Source organism: Hyposmocoma kahamanoa, unplaced genomic scaffold (assembly GCF_003589595.1).
Source record: "Hyposmocoma kahamanoa isolate Upper Pololo Valley unplaced genomic scaffold, ASM358959v1 220, whole genome shotgun sequence".
In the NCBI taxonomy this organism is placed as follows: domain Eukaryota; kingdom Metazoa; phylum Arthropoda; class Insecta; order Lepidoptera; family Cosmopterigidae; genus Hyposmocoma; species Hyposmocoma kahamanoa.
In genome coordinates, this window is record NW_020653740.1 from 1,651,170 (window position 1) to 1,674,497 (window position 23,328).

General features: G+C 36.7%; 2 protein-coding genes across 3 annotated transcripts in view; one reads left to right on the forward strand and one right to left on the reverse strand.

The window, feature by feature from the left end:
• The window catches only part of LOC113228048 (intraflagellar transport protein 172 homolog), a 54,609-nt gene extending 36,270 nt beyond the window's left edge, over positions 1-18,339 (reverse strand). Inside the window, exons 1-14 of the mRNA XM_026461188.1 lie at positions 18,268-18,339; positions 18,019-18,190; positions 17,077-17,269; positions 15,977-16,163; positions 14,495-14,629; positions 11,811-11,998; positions 11,131-11,270; positions 10,064-10,140; positions 8,224-8,340; positions 6,912-7,047; positions 6,638-6,768; positions 4,853-4,941; positions 1,564-1,703; positions 826-953 (exon numbers count right to left, since the gene is read on the reverse strand). Of these exons, the coding sequence (XP_026316973.1) occupies positions 826-953; positions 1,564-1,703; positions 4,853-4,941; positions 6,638-6,768; positions 6,912-7,047; positions 8,224-8,340; positions 10,064-10,140; positions 11,131-11,270; positions 11,811-11,998; positions 14,495-14,629; positions 15,977-16,163; positions 17,077-17,269; positions 18,019-18,190; positions 18,268-18,306 (1,872 nt within the window). The 5' untranslated portion in view covers positions 18,307-18,339. The remainder of the gene's footprint in view (positions 1-825; positions 954-1,563; positions 1,704-4,852; positions 4,942-6,637; positions 6,769-6,911; positions 7,048-8,223; positions 8,341-10,063; positions 10,141-11,130; positions 11,271-11,810; positions 11,999-14,494; positions 14,630-15,976; positions 16,164-17,076; positions 17,270-18,018; positions 18,191-18,267) is intronic.
• Positions 18,340-18,537: 198 nt separating this feature from the next.
• On the forward strand, positions 18,538-22,132 carry LOC113227933 (60S ribosomal protein L14). Of its 2 annotated transcripts, none has more exons than XM_026461035.1 (10): positions 18,538-18,607; positions 18,862-19,364; positions 19,550-19,577; positions 19,789-19,843; positions 20,451-20,507; positions 20,686-20,727; positions 20,900-21,147; positions 21,342-21,397; positions 21,745-21,902; positions 22,097-22,132. In XM_026461035.1, exons 2-3 carry the CDS (start codon positions 18,868-18,870, stop codon positions 19,557-19,559), a joined length of 507 nt encoding a protein of 168 aa, XP_026316820.1. In that variant the 5' UTR covers positions 18,538-18,607; positions 18,862-18,867; the 3' UTR covers positions 19,560-19,577; positions 19,789-19,843; positions 20,451-20,507; positions 20,686-20,727; positions 20,900-21,147; positions 21,342-21,397; positions 21,745-21,902; positions 22,097-22,132. The 2 variants fall into 2 exon arrangements, with proteins under 2 accessions (XP_026316820.1, XP_026316821.1); XM_026461036.1 differs by having other exon boundaries at positions 20,949-21,147.
• The last annotated feature ends 1,196 nt before the right edge of the window (positions 22,133-23,328 follow it).

A 23,328-nucleotide genomic window follows, 5' to 3' on the forward strand; every position in this document is an offset into this window, starting at 1 on the left:
GAAATGAGTGCCATATTCGTAATGAGCATCCCCAAATACCTCGAAAAGGATACCCATATAGCATATTTTGAAAAATCGTGTCCGCCATCTTGGATTTACAAATAAGTGCTATATTCGTTTTTCATCGACAAAACCGAGCACATCTGTAGGCACCTGATCGACAATGTCGGGCAAATCTGTAGGCACCTATAACTTAATGATGAGTTAAGCAAGATACAATTTCCCCACTTTTGAGGGAAATGTTATTCCATGGCATCATTATTTGTATATTTGTGTGCGTGCCGACGAGCGTAGTTACAAGTTGCTTACGCCTACATGAATTTGGTTTTTGCCTCACTTGTGACAGTTCGTTTGATATGAAACTATCATTCTATGCGTTATTATTCTAAGCCTGACACCATATGTGAAGATGTTATTTGTATTGAATTCAAAAGTGCAAAAGACCCTGGAGCACTATTTCAATTAACTTTTTATTATTAGTTCCTAGTCGCATTAGATATATTTGTTTTTTTTTATTATATTGCAAGTCTAATGAATAATTTTCATTTTTATTTTTTATTAACATTAAAAATAGTTAATTTGAATGCGACAACGGAATTTAAATCGATAAAAAAATATACACAGGCATTCATAAATTAGAAGAAAGCGGCAATACTTGTTCGTAACATCACACCATTCATTTTCCTAAAAAGGGACGGAGCATCCCTCCAGCACGGACTGAGTCATTAATATTAGAAGTTGAAATAACGAAAAACAAATTTTAGATTCAATCCACTGATTGAAGAGTTTTTGACTTAATTAATGAATTTAAATCCAATAGCTAACCTGTACGTCTTCGTCAGCTAAAGCGCGCTCTGCCAACTGCCTCCATAAGGGGCCTACGTCAGCATTGCTGCTCACGCCGTCTAAATACTTAGCACATCCCGTTAGATCACCATTGCGTAGCGCGTTGTCTGCAAACAATCGTTTTATACATTTTTGAAAACTACATATGAATTCTAGAAGTCGGAGTACCAACAAAACTAAAAATAATCTTGTTTTTACTAAAAATAATTCTAACTCATATTGGTCGTACTGCAAATCGAACCCGTAACCTCCTCATCCAGAGTCCTCAATGCAAACCGTTGACCCACCGAGGTCGTCAACAATCACCGTAGTACAGGCGTAGTTTAAATATCTACTCTAAACGTTTATTAGTTAAACTGACAGTGTGGTGCGGTTTTTACATTCAATTGCAATTAATGAGACTATCAGCGCCAAACTGGTGTAACCCATATTTAATTTTTTTTCTAGAATATTACTTTAAATTATACTGAAGTTCATAATTATTTTATATTTGGATGCCATTTTCATGTATTAAAAAAATCATAATTAAATACTTTTATATATGAAAATAGCTTCCAAGTATAAAATAATTATGTACTTTATATTCATTTATATATTACTTAATAATGTAGAAAAAAATTAGGTGATGGCTACACCACTTTTGACCTGAAATATCCCAGCTCATCCACCCCTACCACCACCCTTGCTCGATATGTAGAGATAAAGAAAGCGACTTACTGAAAGCAAGCCGATGTTCGTCCAATTGCAAGTAAGGCATCTGACCACCTTCGAAGATCACTTTTCGTGCTGTAACCTCCACCGCGATCCCTCCACCACATTCTGCCATGTCTACGCTGCCTGTGTCCCATGCAGTATACCTGTATGAGACGAAACTACGTTAATACCATTCGTTTTGTTATTCTATATTAAAAGAAAAGTGGAGCCATGGCGAAGCACTATAAGGAGATTGAACAGGATAAAAGGCATTTACTACAGCAGTTCTATTAGCGAGAGCTCAGAATTGCATACGTAGTGGTGCGCCTGTCACCCTAAGACATAAGTTGACAAGTCCCATGTGTCTGTTATTTCATAAGCACCCTTACCCTTCAAAACTGGAACGAACAAAGTAATGTGAACATTACTGCCTGGCGGCAGAAATAGGTAAAGTGGACAATACTTCCCTGGACTAACTCTTTTACAAGGAGCTCTAATGCTACTTAACTAACTCCTTGTACTATCAGCAAAAATGATGCTTGTTATGTTTGAAAAAGAAAAGAAAAACAACAGTCAATGTCAATGTCAATGTCAAATAATTATTTTATTTAAGTGGCAATACTTCCTGGATGAACGTAAACAAGGAGCTCTAATGTTACTTAACTTACTCATTGAAATATCAGCAAAAATGATGTTTGTTATGTTTTAAAAAAGTAAAGAAAAACAACAATCAATGTCAGTGTCAAATGAAAATTATTTTATTCAGGCGGCAATACTTCCCGGGACGAACTCTTTCGCAAGGAGCTCTAATGCTACTTAACTTACTCTTTGTACTATCAGCAAAAATTGTTTGTTATGTTTAAAAAAGTAAAGAGAAACAATAGTCAATGTCAATGTCAAATGAAAATATTTTATTAATAAAACCTAAACTAAATAAAATATAAAAAACCGCTTATAGGGGTTGTAGATCTCGTTTTACTGACTACAGATATGTCAATAACTCAATTTCGCTAAAAATGTCAATTACGGTGTTAGCATACGTAAAGTAATCATACTTTCACTTTTTCGGAACAACTCATATTGTACAACTACGTTCTACATTTTAAGCTATTTTTACTGTATAACATTTAACATGCGTTAGCTATATAAGTTAGTACGAAAAAAACTCAAGACCAACATACGTATTTCTACTCTCAGAACAATTCAACTACAAACTACAAACTAACAATTGACGTTAACAACAACAACAAGTAAGTATGGGTCAACAGCAATTTATAGGCCCTTACATATTAGTCCTTTGAGCCGGATTAAAGCCTTACATCTACATTTAATTGTTTCGGTTTTTGTGCACGGTACACCACTATATATATAATTCCATTCTATCGTTAATATATCTATACGCCGTAAGTAGAGCCTACATCTTAAATCTAATAGTGTTCAACAAACCCTTGATGACATGCAAAATCTAATGGTTTACCACAATTATTATTATATATATATATATATATAAAGCTACAAGTACTTACTCACTGATACAAATAGAACGCATACTTCCCGATATGGTGGAAAAAAATATTTATACCGTTGTACGCGGATAGATTCTTTTGAAGGAAGGCAAAGAATCAAATATGAGAAGACCTAAATGTGGAAAATATGAAAGAGTGATCAACGGCCTGCAAAAACTATAATATTTGGAGGGAATATTTGTGCACTTTTATGAGGTACACCCTGGTTAATTTCTGCCGGAAGTAAAAAATGTACGAAATTCAAATAAATAAGATGGCCGCCATACAAATTTCAAACTCCTATCACGGAAACTATTAGAGATAGGTAGGAGGTGCTCGAAGGAATGTCATAGAGATTAAGAGTGGTCAACTGCCTGGGTTAAAAAAACAAGATGGCGAATTCAAAATGGCGGCCGAAGAAAAACTTGCTTCGATCCGGCTGAAAATTGGTATGCGGGGGTCTTTAGGAATCCTTAATCATAATTTGGGGTCAAAAGTTTCTTTTCGCCATTTTTTTATATGGCTGTCATATAAGCGCTTTTTTCGTCAAAAGCGGCTGCCGAAACGGACTTGCTCTGATTCAACATTCATTCTGAGTAACAATATATAGCATGCTTCCCGATGTAGTGGAAATGAGATACTTATTATAGCGTTGTTGTATCTCAACTGTCTCTATCTTAGATTTCATTTTCTTGAAAGTTATGACAAAGAGAAGTATTTAGGGGGAAAAAATGCCAAATTACTGCCGAATTTCCTGTACTATGTAGTTACTATGAATACCAAATCAACGATAAACCAGAATACTCAAACCAAAACCAAATTAGAAATGTTCGTTTCTTAAATTGGCTTAAATCGGGAATCGACCTCCTCATCAAGCGCCCATAGTACTAACTGCTGTGCCACCGAAGAGCATGAGCACACCCCGTAAACTGAAACCGACCATGCGCCGTAGGCCGAGCCCGACCCCACCGTAGGTGGGGTACAGAGCGCGTAAATGTCTAAACATTTAAGTAGCCGCCGTGGTAGCCTAATGGTCTGACCTACTGCCTCTCAAGCACAAGGTCGTAGGTTCGAATCCGAGCTCGCACCTCTGAGTTTCTCGGAATTTATGTGCGAAATTTAATTTGAAATTTATCAGGAGCTTTTCGTTGAAGGAAAACATCGTGATGAAATCTGCTCGTCGAAGAAAGTTCACAACCCTCGGAAAACGTGTGAAGTCACCAACCCGCATTGGGCCAGCGTGGCGAACTATGGCCTAAACCCTCGTCTGAAAGGAGACCCGTGCCCAGCTGTGGGACGTATAAATGGGTTGATGATGATGGTGATGATGAAACATTTAAGTGTTTCATCATCTAATAAAAATCTGTCTTTTCTAAACGAAACTAAACTATACTTTAAATTGTTTTATTTTATCAGACCAGGAGAATTCACTTTGGGGGACCAACCAGAACACACAACCAAAATCAATTTAGAAACGTTAATTTCCCAAATTGGTTTTGAAGGAATCGAACCCGAAACCTGCTCATCCAGGGACCACAATGCAAACCGTGGGACCACAGAGATCGGCGTTGCAAACAAACGTGCATTGTAAAGCCATAAACATAGAATCAGAAACATTAGCTGATTCCAACGGTGTATATAACTCAATATGACCAAAAGGGTCGCTTATCCCATTTTGCCTTTCAAGCGTCGATTATTTGTTAGCCAATGTTCAGACATACAGAACGCTCAGATAATTTTAAATCTGTATGTGTAAAGATTCATTCAGAGATAATTTAATCTATGTCGCTCTCTAAATAGAAAATTACCAAACGAGAAGATGAGTAGGTGTTTGTGCTACTACAGCGTCACTGTTTTCAATCCACTGCACAAACCCGACGCCGCTTGCGATTATCTCCTGTAAATAAGAACTATAATGGCATAACTGTAACAGAAACAGTAAAAATATGCTCATAACCCTGGGCCTAATGCTCACTGGGCTTAACACTAAAGTCTATATTTATAATGCGCATATTACTGCAGCCTTCTTAATGTCCTCATGAGCTTTTAAGAACCTTCTTCGCTGAGCAGGTTCCCAAGTTGAAACGATTCGGAGATGATTAATCATAGCACTGGTGCGTGTTGAAGAGGTTAAGACAAGTGGAAGGCAGTTGTCGTGGCCTACTCCGATGGGAAAAGGGCGAGAAGTATCTATTAATACCTCTACCACGAATTTACAGTAACAAGTGTCGCTAGCGTGTTGGCACTAGCACCCCTAGTGTAAGGCTCAACTCCGAAGCGTCGCGTCGCGTCGTTTTCAATTACAAAAAGGCGAACACGCGCGTCGATTCCGTATTTGCATAACCCATATTTGTACCTTAATAATGGGAAAATAGAGATTAATATGCTATAGGCGAAAAACATGACGCGTCGCGAAGTTTCGACTCTGCGCCAGTGTGAGTTAAGCCTAAGGAAATATTTTATGTCGAATCTCTACCAAAGCGCAGTAGCCTTTTTTTTCATTTTCTTTCACAGTTCTGCATATTTGCGCACATTTTACAGTTTAATATTTTTCCCAAGGATGGCGACCTTTGATCTCAATTATCTCAGGTCACAAGTCCAGGCTAATTCAAAATTTGGCCTTCGTGACGAATTGTACTTTTTATGCTAGTTACATTTATTTATTTATTTCATTTCATTAGTTTTTTACAAGCCTGGTATAGTTGGCGTGCTCAAGGGGATGCTAATGATGATGTTAGTTTCAAATTTCACGCACATGGGTTGAGGAATGGTTAAATTACTCCTTTCGGAAATTATACAATACAACTTCGCTTGTTTCGAAAATGTTACTTCTCTACAATCTTCTGTACAATTAATCATCATACAAAATTGTCGAATATAGTAGAAACTCACTACTAATTATTTTATTTCAATCTTCGAAGTCATCTACATTTGAAACAAGTTTTGAAATATAACATTGTTGAGAAACTTTCTAATTCAGTAATTAAAAGGGTCACAAGATGAGCCTTATACCTAAGCAGGGTAAACTTTTAATTTGATAAATACAGTCACGATGTTCTAATTCTGAAATAATTATATACATCCCATAATCATGTAATAATATAGAATTTTATTGCGTAACCTAATATACTATCAACCTTATACCGAAACAGTAAAGGTAAATTTTTAATTGCAGTAACGACCCCGAAATAATACATTATTAGAATGACAAGCTAATAAAACAATCATAAACTCGAATAGAACTGAAGCTTAAACTGCAGTAAATAGAGGAGTAGGTATATACGCATAGTGTACGCGTACCGTGTACTCACTTAAGCTGGGTTCTGACCTCGGAGTATCCAAACTCATTTCTTTCTGCGTCTCAGAGGTTTGAAATTTATACCTATGGAGTGGAATTCCTTGCCTGCCGTCCTATTCCTTAAACACTATAACTTTGGCCTTTTCAAGGCGAGAGTGAATAGACATTAGGTTAGAGTTAATAGACATTATTTGGGTGTGCATGCTCCATCGTCGACCTCATGGTCAGTTACCATTAGGGGAGTTGGGGATCAAATTCGCACTCATTCTATAATAAAAAAAGGAATAGACCTTACCTTTTCACCCGTATCGAATCGTAAAAGCAGAAGTCTTCGCCTTGTGTCTCTCAACAGCAGCAGTTGCCCACTTTCGTTCAGCTCGAGCCAATCTACGCGAGCCTCGTGCCACCATTGACCGAGTTGCACACCTATAAAAATTACGAGTAGACCCATCACGTGGCATCATAAAAATAAAAAGTTACTTTTTAAAATCTTTTTAAATCTATGAAAAAGTGTTGAAATTAATTTAAAAAAAATATGGAGTGGTATGCGGTAGTGGTACTGATCTTACCAGTAGTAAGATCCACTACGGCTATAGTTTGTCTATCAAGCAAGTAGGCGAGGTGTTTCCTGTCGCGTTCACGTTCGCTTGTACCTTCATTGATGCGCACGCTTAACACGTGGGGATTCACTCTTTCTGTACGAACCTATGCACATAAATTAATGAAATTATCATATATTTTCCATGCAATTTAACAGGGCTTCTTAAAGAACTCTTGCAGGGATGTATTAGTAGCAATAAAGCTCCTTGTGAAAGAGTTCGTCCAGCCTAGTACTGCCATCTTACCTATTTCTGCCTACAAGCAGTAATGTTAGCATTACTGTGTTCCGGTTTTGAAAGGTAAACGTGCTGGTGAAATTACACGCACATGGGCCATATAAACTTATGTCTCAGGGTGATGGGCGCAGTGGCAGTGGGGCACTGGACATCTTTGCGATTTAAAGCTCTGAGTGAAAAGAAAAAAAATGCTGCCACCATGCCTATTTCTACCGCCAAGCAGTACCTAATATGCGCATTACTGCGTTCCGGTTTTGAAGGCAATGGATACTGGTGAACTTGTCTACTATGTACTTCAGGGTAAATTGCCTCTTACATCTTTGTGATTTAAAGCTTTGAATAATACTGCAACTGTATGGATAGGCGTGTACATCGAGTATATAACCAGAAATAGATACGAAATAAGGGCCATATATTAATGGTAACACATTAGCGATACAGCTCTTATAAATATCAACTCCCGTTTGCACTGAAATATTGACTGGCCAACTACTGACCTGTGCGTACGTCTAGGTATATTCCAAAAAATATTCTGCATTTAATGTAATAAAGATAATATCTCTAACAATGCCGGCTGTTCCTGACGTTCAATAAATTTAATTACTATTATTAGATTTGCTAGCTCGGCAGACAAAAAAATCGATCTTATTTTATAATACCAAGTAACGAGACGAACAAGTCGTGATCATGGTGGTAAACCACACTCTATAGCAGTTGCAGTGCCACTCAGAATTTTAAATCACAAAGATCTGAAAGGCCACTGCCACTTCGCCCGTCACCTCGAGACATAGGTTGACAATGTACCTGTAATTTCACCAGCACCCTCAACATTCAAAATCGGAACACAATGATGCTCCCATCACTACTTGGCGACAGAAATAGGTAAGGTGGCAATAATTCCCAAGACGAACTCTTTGACAATGAGCTCTACTACTACGCCTACATAAGGCCTTGTTGTAATGGCCATTTTTGTTTTATAGAAGCAAATGTCCAACACTAGCAATTCTAAACAAAGTGCATAACTCGATGATATATTTAGATATACCGTATGCAGAATTTTGTCGAGTCCGTACTCAACAACACTGAGTTCTCCAGCCCGATGCAAAAGACAGGCTCCACCGACGGCCGCATAGATTCGCTCACCGCTACCCGACCATGCTATCTGTATTATTATAACAATTACTAAGTTGGACGTAGTCAAACAAAAAGGATCCAACGCACATCCAGTCGCATTCGAGATATGGCAGCTTGAAGTTTAAGTGATTCTCACTCTTGTTTTATTCTCCAAACTTATAATGTCATGTAACTCCAGAGATATTTGTTTGTATGTTGGATTTTTTTTTGTTAGAAACTGTTTGGTACATATGACTCATTTATTGATAATTTTATAATTTGGATCCTTTTTGCTTAACTATGTCCAGTTATAAAGAGTGGTAACTTATTTATTATTATTATTGATACAAAGATAGAACAGCACAAAAAACCTTCGACTGACTGGGCTCGAGCCAGTGTCTATAATCTTAAGCAACTGAGCTAAAGACCGAGTCAGCTGATCTTGCGAATTTCTCTATGCGTTTGTTGCAGATCTTTGTATTGGGATTAAACGGTTTATTTTTAAATTCAGCACTACCTGTGAGAAACTATGAAGTTTCTTCGCAGGTAGTAATTTAATTACGTTACACCTGAACAACTTTTCTGTCGGAACCTAAAAAAGAATCTGCTATTAGCGGGCTTTACACAGACACTCTATCGCGCGTGATACAACAATCGTGCGCGATTGTGCACGCGTGTAATAATGTTGGAAGGAAAAGGAAAAGACCTCGTGATTGCGCTCATCACTCGCGGACACGCGCCAGTTTCACGTGGTCTATCTTCCGAGATTAACCTTTACACGGACGCCTTTTCGTTGTAACAAAAACGAACGCAAGCAATCGCGCGCGGAAGAATGTTAGCTCAAAAAACTTCAAACAGGGAATTCTCGCACGTAATCCTGTAAGCTCCTGACCAAGCGAGATAGAGTGACTGTATAAAGGGAGCTATTGCAGGCCATTCTCACATTCTTAAAAATGTTTGAACTTTCTAATCTCTAAATTCTCTAAATTTCTAATAATCTATCCATGACTACGGTAATTAGATGTAATTGACGTTTCCATAAAATATTTGTGTCTTAATAACTCGTAAACTACTTTGTGAATTCTAATGCCATTTAGACTTATTGGTAGTTAAGCTTAAAGTTGTTCATATTTCAATGTTATTAGGTATATTAAGCGAGAAAATAATTAGGTTGAGAACACCGAATGTAAGAATGGCCGTTGTGCGTCATACGGAAAAATATGTAAATACAATCAAAGCAAACACTACATATCAGTAAAATTACGTATATGGAGTTATTAAAAGTTGATTGAAATATTTTATGATTTCTATCTCTTTAGTATACAATATCAAAGATACTTAATTCGCAACCTTAATGTGTGGCCACATTTGCAAAATTATAACTTTTTAGGACATGTTAAAAGATTCTACGAAATAATTAACTTACTCGATAAATTTTTTATGCTAAATAGGACATAATTTGTTTCATGTTATTTTTTTTTAAAGCACTTTTGCTTTATGGTCACATGTGACTTTAAGGCCAAGGGTACGAAATCACATTGGCAACGCATTCTAATGATGTTTTTATCACACTTGCACATAAATAGTATGATTACATGCATGCCCCAAATAAAACTCTTTTGACAAAAACCAATGCTCAATAAAATGAATAACAATAGTTATAAAGTATTTATTTCAGAATTCTGTCCATAGCGTTAATAACAAATTCTTGGCTTGATAATAAAATATAAATAAGCCAAGACCTGACGAATTCCAAGTATACTATTACTAACCTCGCTAGTCAATCCTCGGGCTATGTCACACAAAATCAACGTACTAGCTGTACGACACACTGCATACCAATCGTTACCTGAAGATAAAATTCATAGATAATTTTTGAACATGTGGATACATCTAAGTTCTTGCCAAAATTGTACAATTTTGTTCTATCGGATACTCGGGGAGTGTGCGCAGGAACTTTTCAATTTAGTTCCACCCTCACCGTTCCTCCTTCGGTCGACTAGAAGGTCCGGAGCGCTCCATTCTTATGTCGTTGATATTCCACCTATTCGCATTAGGCGCTTTGCTTCCTCCTTTCTGATGCGTACGGCAAAGGAATGAAATGCTCTACCGGCTGTATTTCCCGAAAAGTACAATTTGGGGCTATTCAAGGCTAGAGTGAATAGGCATTTTTTAGGCAAACGCGTAGAGTGAATAGGCATTTTTTAGGCAAACGCGTCCCATCGTCAATCACATCGTCGCTTAACATCAGGTGAGATTGCGGCCAAGCGTGTGTCTATTATATATTAAAAAAAAACAATAAGTTGCAACATATTCTTGATACAAACAACATTAACAGTTTTAAAAGGCGTTTATTTCATTTATTGACTAGAAAAGCATATTATTTACTTTAAATACCTATCTATTATTTACATGATAAGCACCTAGAGTAAGATTGATTGCAATGAATATTATGATGCATTACTATCATTACATTCATTTATTTTTTGCCAGATTGCTCTACTAGTTTGTTATAATTTTTAATACCTTCGTATTCGATTCGAACACAAAGAAAAATTCCATCGAGTCAGCAGACCTTAAGAATGTTTTTCGCCACCTGTGAGAAATCTATTAGTCCTGGCAGATCGAAGGAAGTTGTCTTGTGTTAATATAAAAAATATATAAATATAAAATAATAATATAAAATGTGTCTTTATATTAATAATAATTACATAGAATAAGAATAAACTATGACCAAATAAACATGCGTGAGATTAAAATTTTAAATTTTACATTCCTAATTATTAAAACTGATTATATGCTGTTAAATCAATTTAATTCGGTCAAACTGACTACTCACCAATAAACCGTACATTGAAGATATCCGGAGCATGTTTCGTAGTAACAGTGAGAGGGGGAGAGTCGTTAGCCAGTCTGGTCAGTATTAGCTGCTTGGGGCTGACATGCTGTACTTCTACTGAGTCGCGCCACACCCAACGTCTATGATATAGAAAATACAGCAGTCGAGCAGAATTATCCTTTTTTTCAGGTCAGTTGAAAATTGTCACATATCAAAAGGCACCACTTTATTAGAGTTCGTAATAAATCCAATCCACGTCACAAAATACGTGAATAAAGATTTGATTCCTTCACTAACAATGTATCACATTTCTTGCACTACTGCGTTGCATACTTACTTGTCTGTAGTTGGCTCAGTTACAAAAATTCGCTTCCATTCCGTTCCGCCGCAATATAAATTAAGCCTAAGGCCGCTACATTATACGGAAACTTCGTCGCGGAGGACGGTCAACGGAACGCTAATTTATTTTTTTGCGTATAATTTGCCGTCATCGGGCACACTACGCGGAAGATCGGTTGCCCGTTAGCGGGCCGCTTGACTTCGGCGTAAGTGGCATAGCCGTTAACTCGTGAGTCAGTCGGCAGTGAGAGTTCGGTAAGTTGAACGTGATGTGTGATACACTTAAACAGATTTAAAGGATCCTATAATACAGCTACTATATCCCAATTGTAATAACAAACCTCAACACAGCTTCCAACTGTATAACAGCGCCAGTCTGCGAACCGATTGCCAACTTAGTGCCGTCACCGCTCCAGGCCAAAGCACGAGCGGCATAGAGATTAGGAATAGAGAACGTGGACAACTCCACACCCCCAGAATCCTTTACTTCACCGATTAGGCAACCATCGAAAATGCCGAAAGCCACTGTCTGAACAATATCAATAAAAAATAATTTAAAGAAAAATCAAGTTCCTATTATATTGATTTTAAGACTTTCGTGGTTATTCACTAAATGATTATCACTAATATCAGGTTTCTTACCACGGTATGACTTCTTTTTATTTTCCCGATATTTCGGAACGATTGCACGCTACATGGTCACGGGATGACTGGACGGCGGCAGATGACAGCTTTAAGAGCACACATATCTGTCTACCCTCTTGCGCTGTCGATGACTACCTTCATCGCGATTTGTTGTGGCGTTACCATTGTCACTCACTTTTTTCATACAAACCACACTCGCTGTATCCACACGCGAAACTGAATTCGAGGTGTTTTTGTTTTTATTACTGCACGCACTAAGGACCGGATTCCATGCACTGGACAGTTTAAAACCATCATCACGGTTAAATGTTTTGTATTTCGTGGTCTCGATGGCTTCTCGTACCAACCGTGGTATGTAGTGACGTTCTGTCGAGAGTACCTGGGGGCTATGCAACTAGATCCAGTGTTTAGTGTCAGTCTGTGTGAGATGTTGTACTATAGCCGACTTCTGTGTATCATTGTTTTTTACTGCTCGGAAGTGTTCCTTCATACGATCGACAATTGTTCGTTTAGTCTGACCGATATACGAGCTCTCACAACTGCAGTTCACTTTATAGACACCCGGTGTTTGTAAAGGAAGGTGGTCTTTTGGTGAACGTAACATTTTTTTGACACCATGGAGCGTGCAACTGTTCCAAAATATCGGGAAAATAAAAAGAAGTCATACCATGATAAGAAACCTGATATTAGTGATAATCATTAAGTTCCTATTATGTTTTCCTAGTAGAAATCATTATATCTATCGTAAGTACAGTCAATCGCACATCAAGCTATATGTATACTATTATTCGAATATCGCCACTAGAGCAACGGAACACAACTCATCAATGTGCACCTTGATATGCTATCGTCTGTATAAAGATCGTTGAGGTTTCTCACTCCGACTTATGCCAAGCACAGGTAGTATATAATTTAAAATTTGAATTGGAATACTGACTGGTATGGACTGACTTTATGACGATGGACGAACGACAGACGTAATGTAAAGTAGGGGATAATAAATGAGCAATTCAACATTACGTCATCACCTTTAGAATATACAAATCAAGAAAACTCGGACCCAATTCAGCTACTTGATTTTGATTGCCTCTCCCGATCGGAAACTGGGTCTTTTCCGAGTCGAGGCGCATAATTGCGAAACACAACTGGCCGATCGGAAACTTTTGACATTTCTAATCTGAACAATAATTGATTTAAATCACAAATTAGAAAGATATAGTAGGAATCAGGTTCATCTTCTCGCCCATCTGATTTCGAGACAACCCGGTCGGATCGATTCCGATTTGAATTAAAATCAGGACGCATATGTCTAGAGATAAAATGTGCCTGTGACAATTTGGACCGTCATTTCTCGGATTCGGAACTGGCCTCGTACTTTCGTTCACCGTCCGACATCCGTCCGAAATAATTACTGTCAAATAAGTAATCCTCGACCAAATGATGCGGATAAAGCTTCATACTTGACATTGTCTTTTAATTTGGTCGAGTATTACTTATTTGATGGATGTCGGACGAGAACGAGAGTAGACCCCCTGATACGAATGGACGTAGTGCGCAAACGCTCTAATTGTATCTACTTTAAAATTATAACGATGGTAATAGTGACGGTTTAAATATGGCCAACCGTTCTGAATAAGCTCATTCAATCAAGCATCGAACAATCAGCAATTATTATTGAGGATGCCTCGTTTCGACGCCAGACACGTGTCAAGTATATTTTTGATGGTGGTGTTGGGATTGTAGTTGTGTTTGTGTTATTTATTTTATAAATTTTATGCGGAGGGAAAATTAAATGAAAGGGAATATTCAACACAAGCTATTTTGCACTTAACTTTCACTGGGTTCGCCGAGTAACAAAGTAATTTATTACCATTTCTATTAAAATGTTTACATGTCGTCGGTGAAATTTGAAAACTTCGTACCTCCAGATTTAGTCGAAATCCCTTTTTTACTCTTTAAGTGCAATATCGGGCAATTAAAGCTTAAAATATCATTTCAAAACCCTTTTTTATTTATGAAATAAAGGTATAATCGTAGATTGTCATGTAATTATCATATCTAGTAATTCTGTTTTTTGTGCCTACTCAAAAGTTCACATTTATGGAGGTAGGAGGTCATCATTGTGCGTAAGTGTCGTTATGCATATTAATCGTCACACACCCGTCATGAAAGAATGGCATAAGTGAGGTTATGTAAAAAATGTTTATTGCTCCGTTGGATATAAGAATGAATGAAGAAAGTGTGTTCTTGTAACTCTATCGACTTGAAGAGGATGTGGGACATTTTTGACGTAACTTATGCCAATCTTCCAAGAGGGGTGAGATTATTTGCTTTCATATGTAATTACGCGTTTAATCGACAAAATAAATAGGTAAAGTACCTGTCCGGAAGGACTGGGTGCTGCTGCAATAAGATCACGTCTATCCACAGGTAATTGAGGTTCAATGTTGCGAATGAGAACACCGCGTTGCGCCTCATACACGGCCACTCTGCCGTCACACGAGCCCACGATCAACTGTAATAAGTGCCCTATAATTGTTCAAAACAATAAAGTACGAACTTCGGCCTTACCAGAAAGCCAGAACTAAAGGAAAGCGTAGTAGCGTAAATAACTACAAGTACAGTACAGTTGACAGTACGCGTAGTTACGCAGACTTGGGCTCAGTCCGCACTGGGGAAAATTTAAATTATATTAACAGTCCAAAAATTGTTATTTCTTTTTAAATTAGAAACTATGACCATTCATTATAAAGATTTCATAGTGTTAGAAATAAATGAATGTGTGAGTTTTGGCGACAGCGGTTCTGATACTGTCTGATAGTAATCGAGTCTTAAGGCACTTCCATTATTTTATTTTTGTGGATTACACCTTTAAATTAAATTAAAAAACAACCACTTTCGAACAAAGTATGTTGTACATGTTGATTACAGTCTAAGCAGCTATGGGCGTACATTTAAAACGTATATTGATCGGATTTATAGTCTTCAACTCAGAATCCTCAAACAACTTTTGCCTTTTAAAATTAAAGAAAAGTTTAAAGATGATGATATAAAAATTTTTAATTTTTGCAAAGTACTACCAGTACAAGAAAGAATCAATATGCTTTTATTAACGGAATTTTTTTTAAGTTTTAATCAAAATTAAAGAATTCGGTAAAGCACGCAAGAGGCTGTCATGACTATAGGAGCTCGTAATTTTTATGGAGAGCGTACAACCGATTACCTGGTTCCTAGATTGTTAAATAAGTTACCATTGCATCTTAAAAAACAAGTGAACCCAAAAAATATAAAGTATACTTTTAAAAATATTTCTTTTCCTAATATTATGTATCACCAGTTAGAAATTAAAAATTAAAATTATAGTCAAATAATATACAAATATATATTACTAGTAGGAATATACACAAAATTAATTAAATAAAAATAAAACGCATTTAATAAAATAAATAAAAAATAAATTAACGTTGGTATTATTCTAATTAAGCAGCCTGTATGTTCGCTGGCGTTGGAAGCGGGATCGGTTTTCTGCGTTGTTGGAGATTCAAGCTCGATGGCGAGAATTATTTTAGTGAATAAGATTTTTGTTATTTGTATGTACTTCGTGTCTATTTTATTATTAATTCGTGTTTTATAAGAGTAGTTTGTTTAAGAGAAGTTGCAACACTCAGACAAACCTAAATGTTTTTTTTTTCAAAAAAATTAATATAAATATAAAATATAAATATATAAAAATTAACTCATTATAGACCACGACTGGAAAATAAGAAGTTTTACCTCGGTCACATTGGGAGATAAGTTGTTGGATGATGAAATGATAAGGAAAACGATCTTAAATATAATAAATTAGAACAGTTTCTCTTACGTAAGGCGGCAACAATATCAAAGCTGAGGGTGGCAAAGCATATCGCAGCAATAGCCTTCCATTCAGGTATATAGTCCCGTCCACATGTCCTGACGCGATGGTACCTTCGCTGCCGCGCACGAGTGATATGCAGCACGCCCCGGCCGTCCACAGGCTTGAGCTTTTGTTACTTTTGCAATCCAATGACCTAATAAAAAGATCGCAACGTAAACTAACTAAAGCTAAAACTAATCTAATTAATTTAACTGCCTCCGTGGCCGAAAGGTTACCATGCTGGACTGCCATGCAAGAGGTCACTGGTTCGATTCCCATGCCGGGAGAAATATTTGTATCGGCTACATTTATTTCTCTCGTTAGTTTGGGTGTAATTTGTGATTGTCTATGTGTGTGTCCGCGGCACCCGCGATGCAGTTTTTCCCTAGTGCGGGGCTATGAGTGTGTGCGCGTTATTATATTGTTATTATAAAGATGATTTAAAAATCATATAATATATCTACAACAGACTTTGGTTACGTAACATGCCAGACAACCACACCAATTGCCTGGTCTCAAACTAGGGAATTCCCTGTGCTATGAGTACCAGAATAACGGAATTCACTCTGGGGCACTTCCCAGAACGTCCAGACCTCAACAGTTCGTTTCCAAATTTGGTCCTACCGGGAATCGAACCTGGGCCACCCTCATCCAACTCGCGCAGTATAAACCGTTAGGACATCGAGGTCATCAAGTACGTATATATCTATCTACCTACTCATAACATTACTATCACGTACTTGTAATAATATTTATACGAATACGTATACCTATTACATTTGTATATAGTTAAAGATATTTATTTCGATACTTCGAATATTGAGAGCCTATTCAAGGAATTGTATTACTTGGTTTCAAATTGAGACTTCCCTTGAATTGACACCCCTCATACGTAAATTTGTATGACATACATTAGTTACTCTACTAAATACCCAGTTACAATTCAAGGGAAATCTCAATTTGAAACCAAGTAATACAATTCCAACTAGGTACCTAGTTTAGTTCTCAAGCTCTTTTACTTTATTTTTTTATTTAATGTGCATTTCATGTATTAATTATGTACGTACCTTATCTTCCCATCACTAGTCCCAGTACAAAATCCATTTTCGACGGGAAGCAAATGAAGAGGCGATCCAGAGAGAGGGAACTTGTTGCAAATGACCTTCTTGCCGTTCCAGTCGGAGCCTACGCGATACACAAACACCATGTTGTCGCTTTGAGCTATACCTAACAGCTCTGAGTTGTCACTGAAGACTATACCTACACAAAACGAACGAATTATGTGTTACAACCTTCGAAGTAAATTCATCCTCATTTTATATTATTTTTGTTACTATTATCATCATTATCAACCTATTTACACGTCCCACTGACGAGCACGGGTCTCCTCTCAGACAAGGTCATAAATTCGTAAACTTTTTGGCTCACCTAAGGCAAGATAAAAAAATTCAACGTCCGCCACCACAAAAAATAATTGAAAACACATATTTTTTATATTTACTTATTTTAACACAAAAAATCAGAATAAATAAATTATATATATGTAGAATCATTTATATATCATTAGATAATTCAGTTTTAATTGGGGGGCGGTAGGGACCACTTTGGGAAACTATGGTTTAGGCCATAGTCCATAGTCCACCGCACTGGCCCGATGCGGTCTGGGGACTTGACACGTTTCCCGAAAGTTGTGAACCTTCTTCGAAGGTGCAGGTTTCATCACGATGTTTTCTTTCAAAAGGTCATGGTAAATTTCGTATTAAATTTCGCACATACATTCCGAAAAACTTAGAGGTCACGGCCTGAGAGGTAGATCAAACCACTAAGCTACCACGGCTCATTTCATTATTTTTGTGTTATTGTATATATCGTGTAATATCATTATAATTATATTATGTGTATGCTTGTTCTAGTGATTTCTTTACTACAAGCATTGTAAACTAAAGTACAAAACCCACATATAGACTACAAGTGCGTAATACAAAACGTATATGAATGCGAGTACGCACTTGTAATAACATAAGATTTTCTTCCCGCCTGCGGATCTGCGGGCTTGGTGCTGAACTTGTCTCTTCTCACTCCGTTGTGGTCGAATAACAACACCACTCGGTCACATGTCGCTATCGCCAGCTTTATATTATTCGGCGACCAACTAATGCCTGCTATTGGACTCTCACTTCCCTAAAAAATTTTAACTTAGTGTAACTTACCATGCAAACTACATTGCATTAGCATAAACAACACTATATTATACAAACTTGGGCCTCCAGCAGGGTTTTCGAATACTTTAAACGCATTTTCTTCAGTTTATTTAAACTTTGAGCACTCAATGGCAACGTGTAATGAAATTAAAATAAAATTATTTGTTTGGTTACTTCCGTTGCCAAGCAATACGTTCAAAATTGCCGCCATTTTACATAATATTCACCATAAACAATTAGATATATTTTTCTTTTCATTTTGAAAGAGGATTTGCGAATGAACGATAAATTAAAACATCAATATTAAGTTTAAAATGGTAACATTTAGTAGCTGTCGAAATGTAACTAACCGGATATTCTTTTTGATAGTTTACTGTGTCCGTGTAGACGTTGTAAGGTTAGAAGTATTTTTTATCCACTCAAATCAAATCCATTTTAATATTTTATGCAGTGCTATTTAATATTAATGTTCAATTACACCGTGCAGATCTCGTGTGTTACAAAATTTCTATAATTTTACTAAGTAATCCATGTGAGAATGTCGGCGGATTTGTTGTATTTACAACTTATAATTTTTTTTACATAATATCTTAAATTAGTGTTGTTGTTGTTGTGGTATAGTATCTCGCAATTGTATATGTTTTGTTACAGAACGTCATGCCTTTTGTGCGGTACGTAGAACCGGGCCGCGTAGGCCTGGTTGCCGAAGGCCCCTTGAAGGGGAAGCTCGTGAGTGTGGTCGATGTTGTTGATCAAACCCGCGCTCTCATCGACGGCCCGGGCAGCGGCGTGTCGAGGCAACAGATCCGCCTTAACCAACTTCACCTTACAAAGTTCCGTCTTAGCTTCCCTTTCACAGCTCCCACACGTGTTGTGCGGAGAGCGTGGACTGAAGCCAAACTCAACGAGAAATGGGCAGAGAGTCAGTGGGCACAGAAGCTTGCTAACAAAGAGAAACGGGCACAGATGACAGACTACGACAGATTTAAGCTGACATCAGCTCGTGTGAAGAGGAACCGCTCAAGATCAGCAGTGTTCAAGAGCTTAAAACTTAAGGCGTCTCGTGCTGGAACATTCGGCAAAAAGAAGATCCCCAAGGCGTCGGCAAAGAAGCCCCGCGTAAAGAAACCCGCCAATAAAAAGCCAGCAAAGAAGTAATTCTTGTTTTGTAAAGTGATTGGTTATAAGGACATCAAAATAAAGAATTACTTTTAGCTACATTATCATGTGTAATTTGTTTTTACTATTAATTGCCTTTTTTTTGCATAATGAGGTGAGTTTTGTGAGCATTGTTGAGAACATTGTGTTTTTTCTTTACTCAATCTGTTTTACGTTTCAGACTGCTGTAGATACGAGAAAGATGACAGGTGAGTTCAATTTAACAAAACTGAAAATTATTTCCAAATAACCTACCTGTTATAAATTGTCGACTAAGTTGTTATGATGAATTTACCTTATAGTCTCGTTCGTATGAATCACATGTGATTTTAAACTTACCACCTAACTGACAAACAGTTCTGTATACTTTTTCATTAGCCATGTGCCATACCAATCTTAACCTCTTGCTTTTTGTTTTAGGAATGTGTGCAAGTGTGACAGGATGTCCTATACCTTTATCTGTGAGAATGCCACTGTGAGTCTAAATATTTATTTTATACTTTTATTTATTATGTAAAATTATGTACTTTGTGAATTTACTGTTAAATATTTGACACCATCATAGTATTTATTGCACATTTGAACTAGTCTTTAATGTATATTCCTTAAAATGTCCTTAATACATCAATCACAACACAATGTAATTGATTAAGGGTCAAGTCACACTGAAAGAGCAGGGGCATTCATAACTCTCTCATTGTTTTGGGAGTATTGTACTGCCCATGCTCAATTCCAATTTTATTATACTTGTGCCAAAGAAAGGTAAGTACTAGCTAGCTTGACTAAGGGTGAATATTTTGAATAATTGCCTTTTTTAGTCAAAAGCAACAAAATTCTTGTAGCATGCCCTCTCGAAAAGTAAATCATCTAGGTTACAATATTTCACCCTACCAAAGCCGATGTGTGCTTTGCTAAAATTGAGCATACGTGACTCTGGTTAGGAACATTATCACACTCAGTGTAAGATACTTGGTTTCATAACCAAATGTCTAAGGGAGTAGTGTGACAAATGTCTGCCAAATTCACAAAATTGCCATAAATTGTTGTTATTTTAATTCAACATAGCATTTTTTTGTCAACAGGGTCCAGAATTGCAATGGTGTGAAATAAATAAGAACAATCCACTATAGAATGTACATGTAAGTAACCGTACATATTGTTTGAATTTGTTGAGAGTTAAATCTTTAATGATGACTAGCATATGAATGCCCCTATCTGAGTGTTTTGATGAGTAAAATAATCTGACATAATCTTCTAATTTAATGCAATTGTTTTGTATACAAATAAATGTTAACCATATCCATTTTGGCTTTTCAGATGACTTGCTATGGAACTGTGATACCAGAGGAAATTATTAAGGTTTGTTTCGACTTGTTTCTACATTAATATAGAGAAGTGATGATTTTTAGTATCGCCCCTACCTGAATTGTGATGACCGATCAGACTGACTTTGTTTCCTAATTTGCAGTGAAATATAAATATGTAGCACTTAATAAGTGTTGTAAAGTCACTTTTGTCTTTTTTTTTTCAGATCATGCAAGCAAAGCAAATCTTGAGTTCTTAAAAATTATTGTTTACAGTTCATAAATTGCTTTGAACTTAACTTGGAAATGGTCAGTCAGTATCAGGCTTTTTGTTAAACTGACACAGACAACCTTCACAGAATACATGGCAATACCATTGGAGATGCAACTATTGAGTCAAGAGATACCAACACTAATTGTACTGAATGCAAACTATTCTTGCAAGTAACTTCACTATTTGTAAAAAGGAGACTAGGTAAGCCCCTTTAATTTCTTAAAAGAGAATTCTATATAAATTTCATTAAATGTTCCTTTCTTGATGATGACTTTATATCGCCCCAGTCTGAACAAAGCTGTTGATCGATTTTTCTGATATTTATGTACTTAAAAAGTCATTATAAATACCTTTTATGATACAATATTTAAATACAATTTCTCGAAATTTTACAGGTGAGTTAGATGTAACAGTAGAGAAAATCTGCATGTCCAGAACAAACAGATAAAAGGTAACTTACTAATTAATTTATAAAAAATCTTTTTTTGATAGTGTTACAAACTTTGGTGAATATTTTTTACCGATTTTTTATCTTTTTATTGATTTTGTTTCAAAATAATTATTATGAAACTGAGTTTGTTACAGAATGTTTATAATTTAATTGTACAGTTGATTAGAACTTTGGATTTCTAACTGTTTTGATGTTATGTTATAATGATGATAGATCTTAGTTATCCCTGGCTCACAAAACCGTGGGGAAATTATGGTATGGTAATAATCTGATAACAATTGTTTCTACGATACTTATACATATAATTTAAAACAATGCATTGCAATAATCACATTCTTGTCTTTCAGGAATAATGCACCGTTGATGCTTCGAAGTCCCTCAACTGTTGAGCAAGATGAAGTTCTGATTGTAGCTGAAGGCTGTGGTCTCTGCCTACCTCAGTGAAAAAAGGGCTTGTAGAATATGTATGTAAAGATGCTTCAGCAGGGGTAGAATTTGTAAATAGGTGTGTATAACTTTATATCTTTTAGTAATTCAAATCTTTATACTTAATTATAATGATGAATTACTAAGTTATCCCTGGCTCACAAAACCGTGGGGAAAATATGGTACTGGTAACAACTGATAAAAATTTTGTATGCTATTTTTGTGAGTTGAATTTTCATACAAATGTTTTGTATGACTTTGTTTTGTTTTCAGTAGTCAAGAAAATGTTAAAAGAGCACGAGAGTGGAGGAAAAGACAACAGCAGGTAAAAAAATCTATTCTGTACCCATAATCTTATCTTGTAATCTAGGGATGTTGGTAACAAACTACTGTGATGATTCTTATTGACAAGCATATATCTAGAATTCCTTTGACGATCATATCATTCTGATTATTGTCATTACAACAATTAAATAAACTACTGAATGTCTAAAACTAATTCTTGATTTCTTTTTTTTATAGGGAAAATGAGACTCCATAGCTTTTTCACACACCAATTACAAAAAAGTGTTTATACAGGGTGTCTCACGGCAGAGTTAGGATTTTAAATTTGAATATTTTAAAAACCGTTGCAAGTAAGCGCGGGGGGAGGAACGCAGTAGCTTCGTCATTCGTGCGGATTTGTTAGTCACGATGTCGCAGTGGTCGGGTGAGCACCGCGCGTTCGCTATCGAAGCGTTTTTGAAAGGTGGAGAATCGTACGTCGTGGCTCGAAGACAGTTTTGTTCTCACTACAATATTAGACGTTTACGCGATGGACCAAGCGAAAATTTGATTCGTAAATGGGTTATCAAGTTTCGAGCTACCGGTTCCGCTATAAATCAACCGCGTCCGGGCCCAAGCAGAACTTCAAGAACGGAAGAAACAATAAACGAAGTTGCAGCTAGCGTTCGACGTAATCCACGCTTGTCAATACGCAAAAGAGCGGCGGCTTTAAACGTCACCAAATCAACCGTAGAGCGGATTTTAAAACGTGATTTGAAATTCCATCCCTATAAAATACAGATAGTGCAGGAAATAAATGAAAATGACTACAATTTACGTAAAAGTTTTTGCCAGACAATCATTGAGAGATTTCGCACTTTGAATACTGTGTTTTGGAGTGATGAAGCACATTTCCATTTGAATGGATATGTTAACAAACAAAATTGTCGCTTTTGGTCACAAGTCAATCCCAGACAAAAACATCAAAGACCGCTGCATAGCCCAAAAGTGACAGTGTGGTGTGCTCTTTCGGTCAATGGAATAATCGGGCCGTATTTTTTTGAAAATGCGACAGGTGCTGCGATTACTGTTTCTGGTGAGGCTTATCGGCAAATGATATCCAATTATTTTATACCCCAACTTCGAGAGCATCCAGCCTACAGCTCAAAAACGTGGTTTCAGCAGGATGGAGCCACTTGCCACACTGCAAGAGCCACTATGGACCAACTTCGTGAATTGTT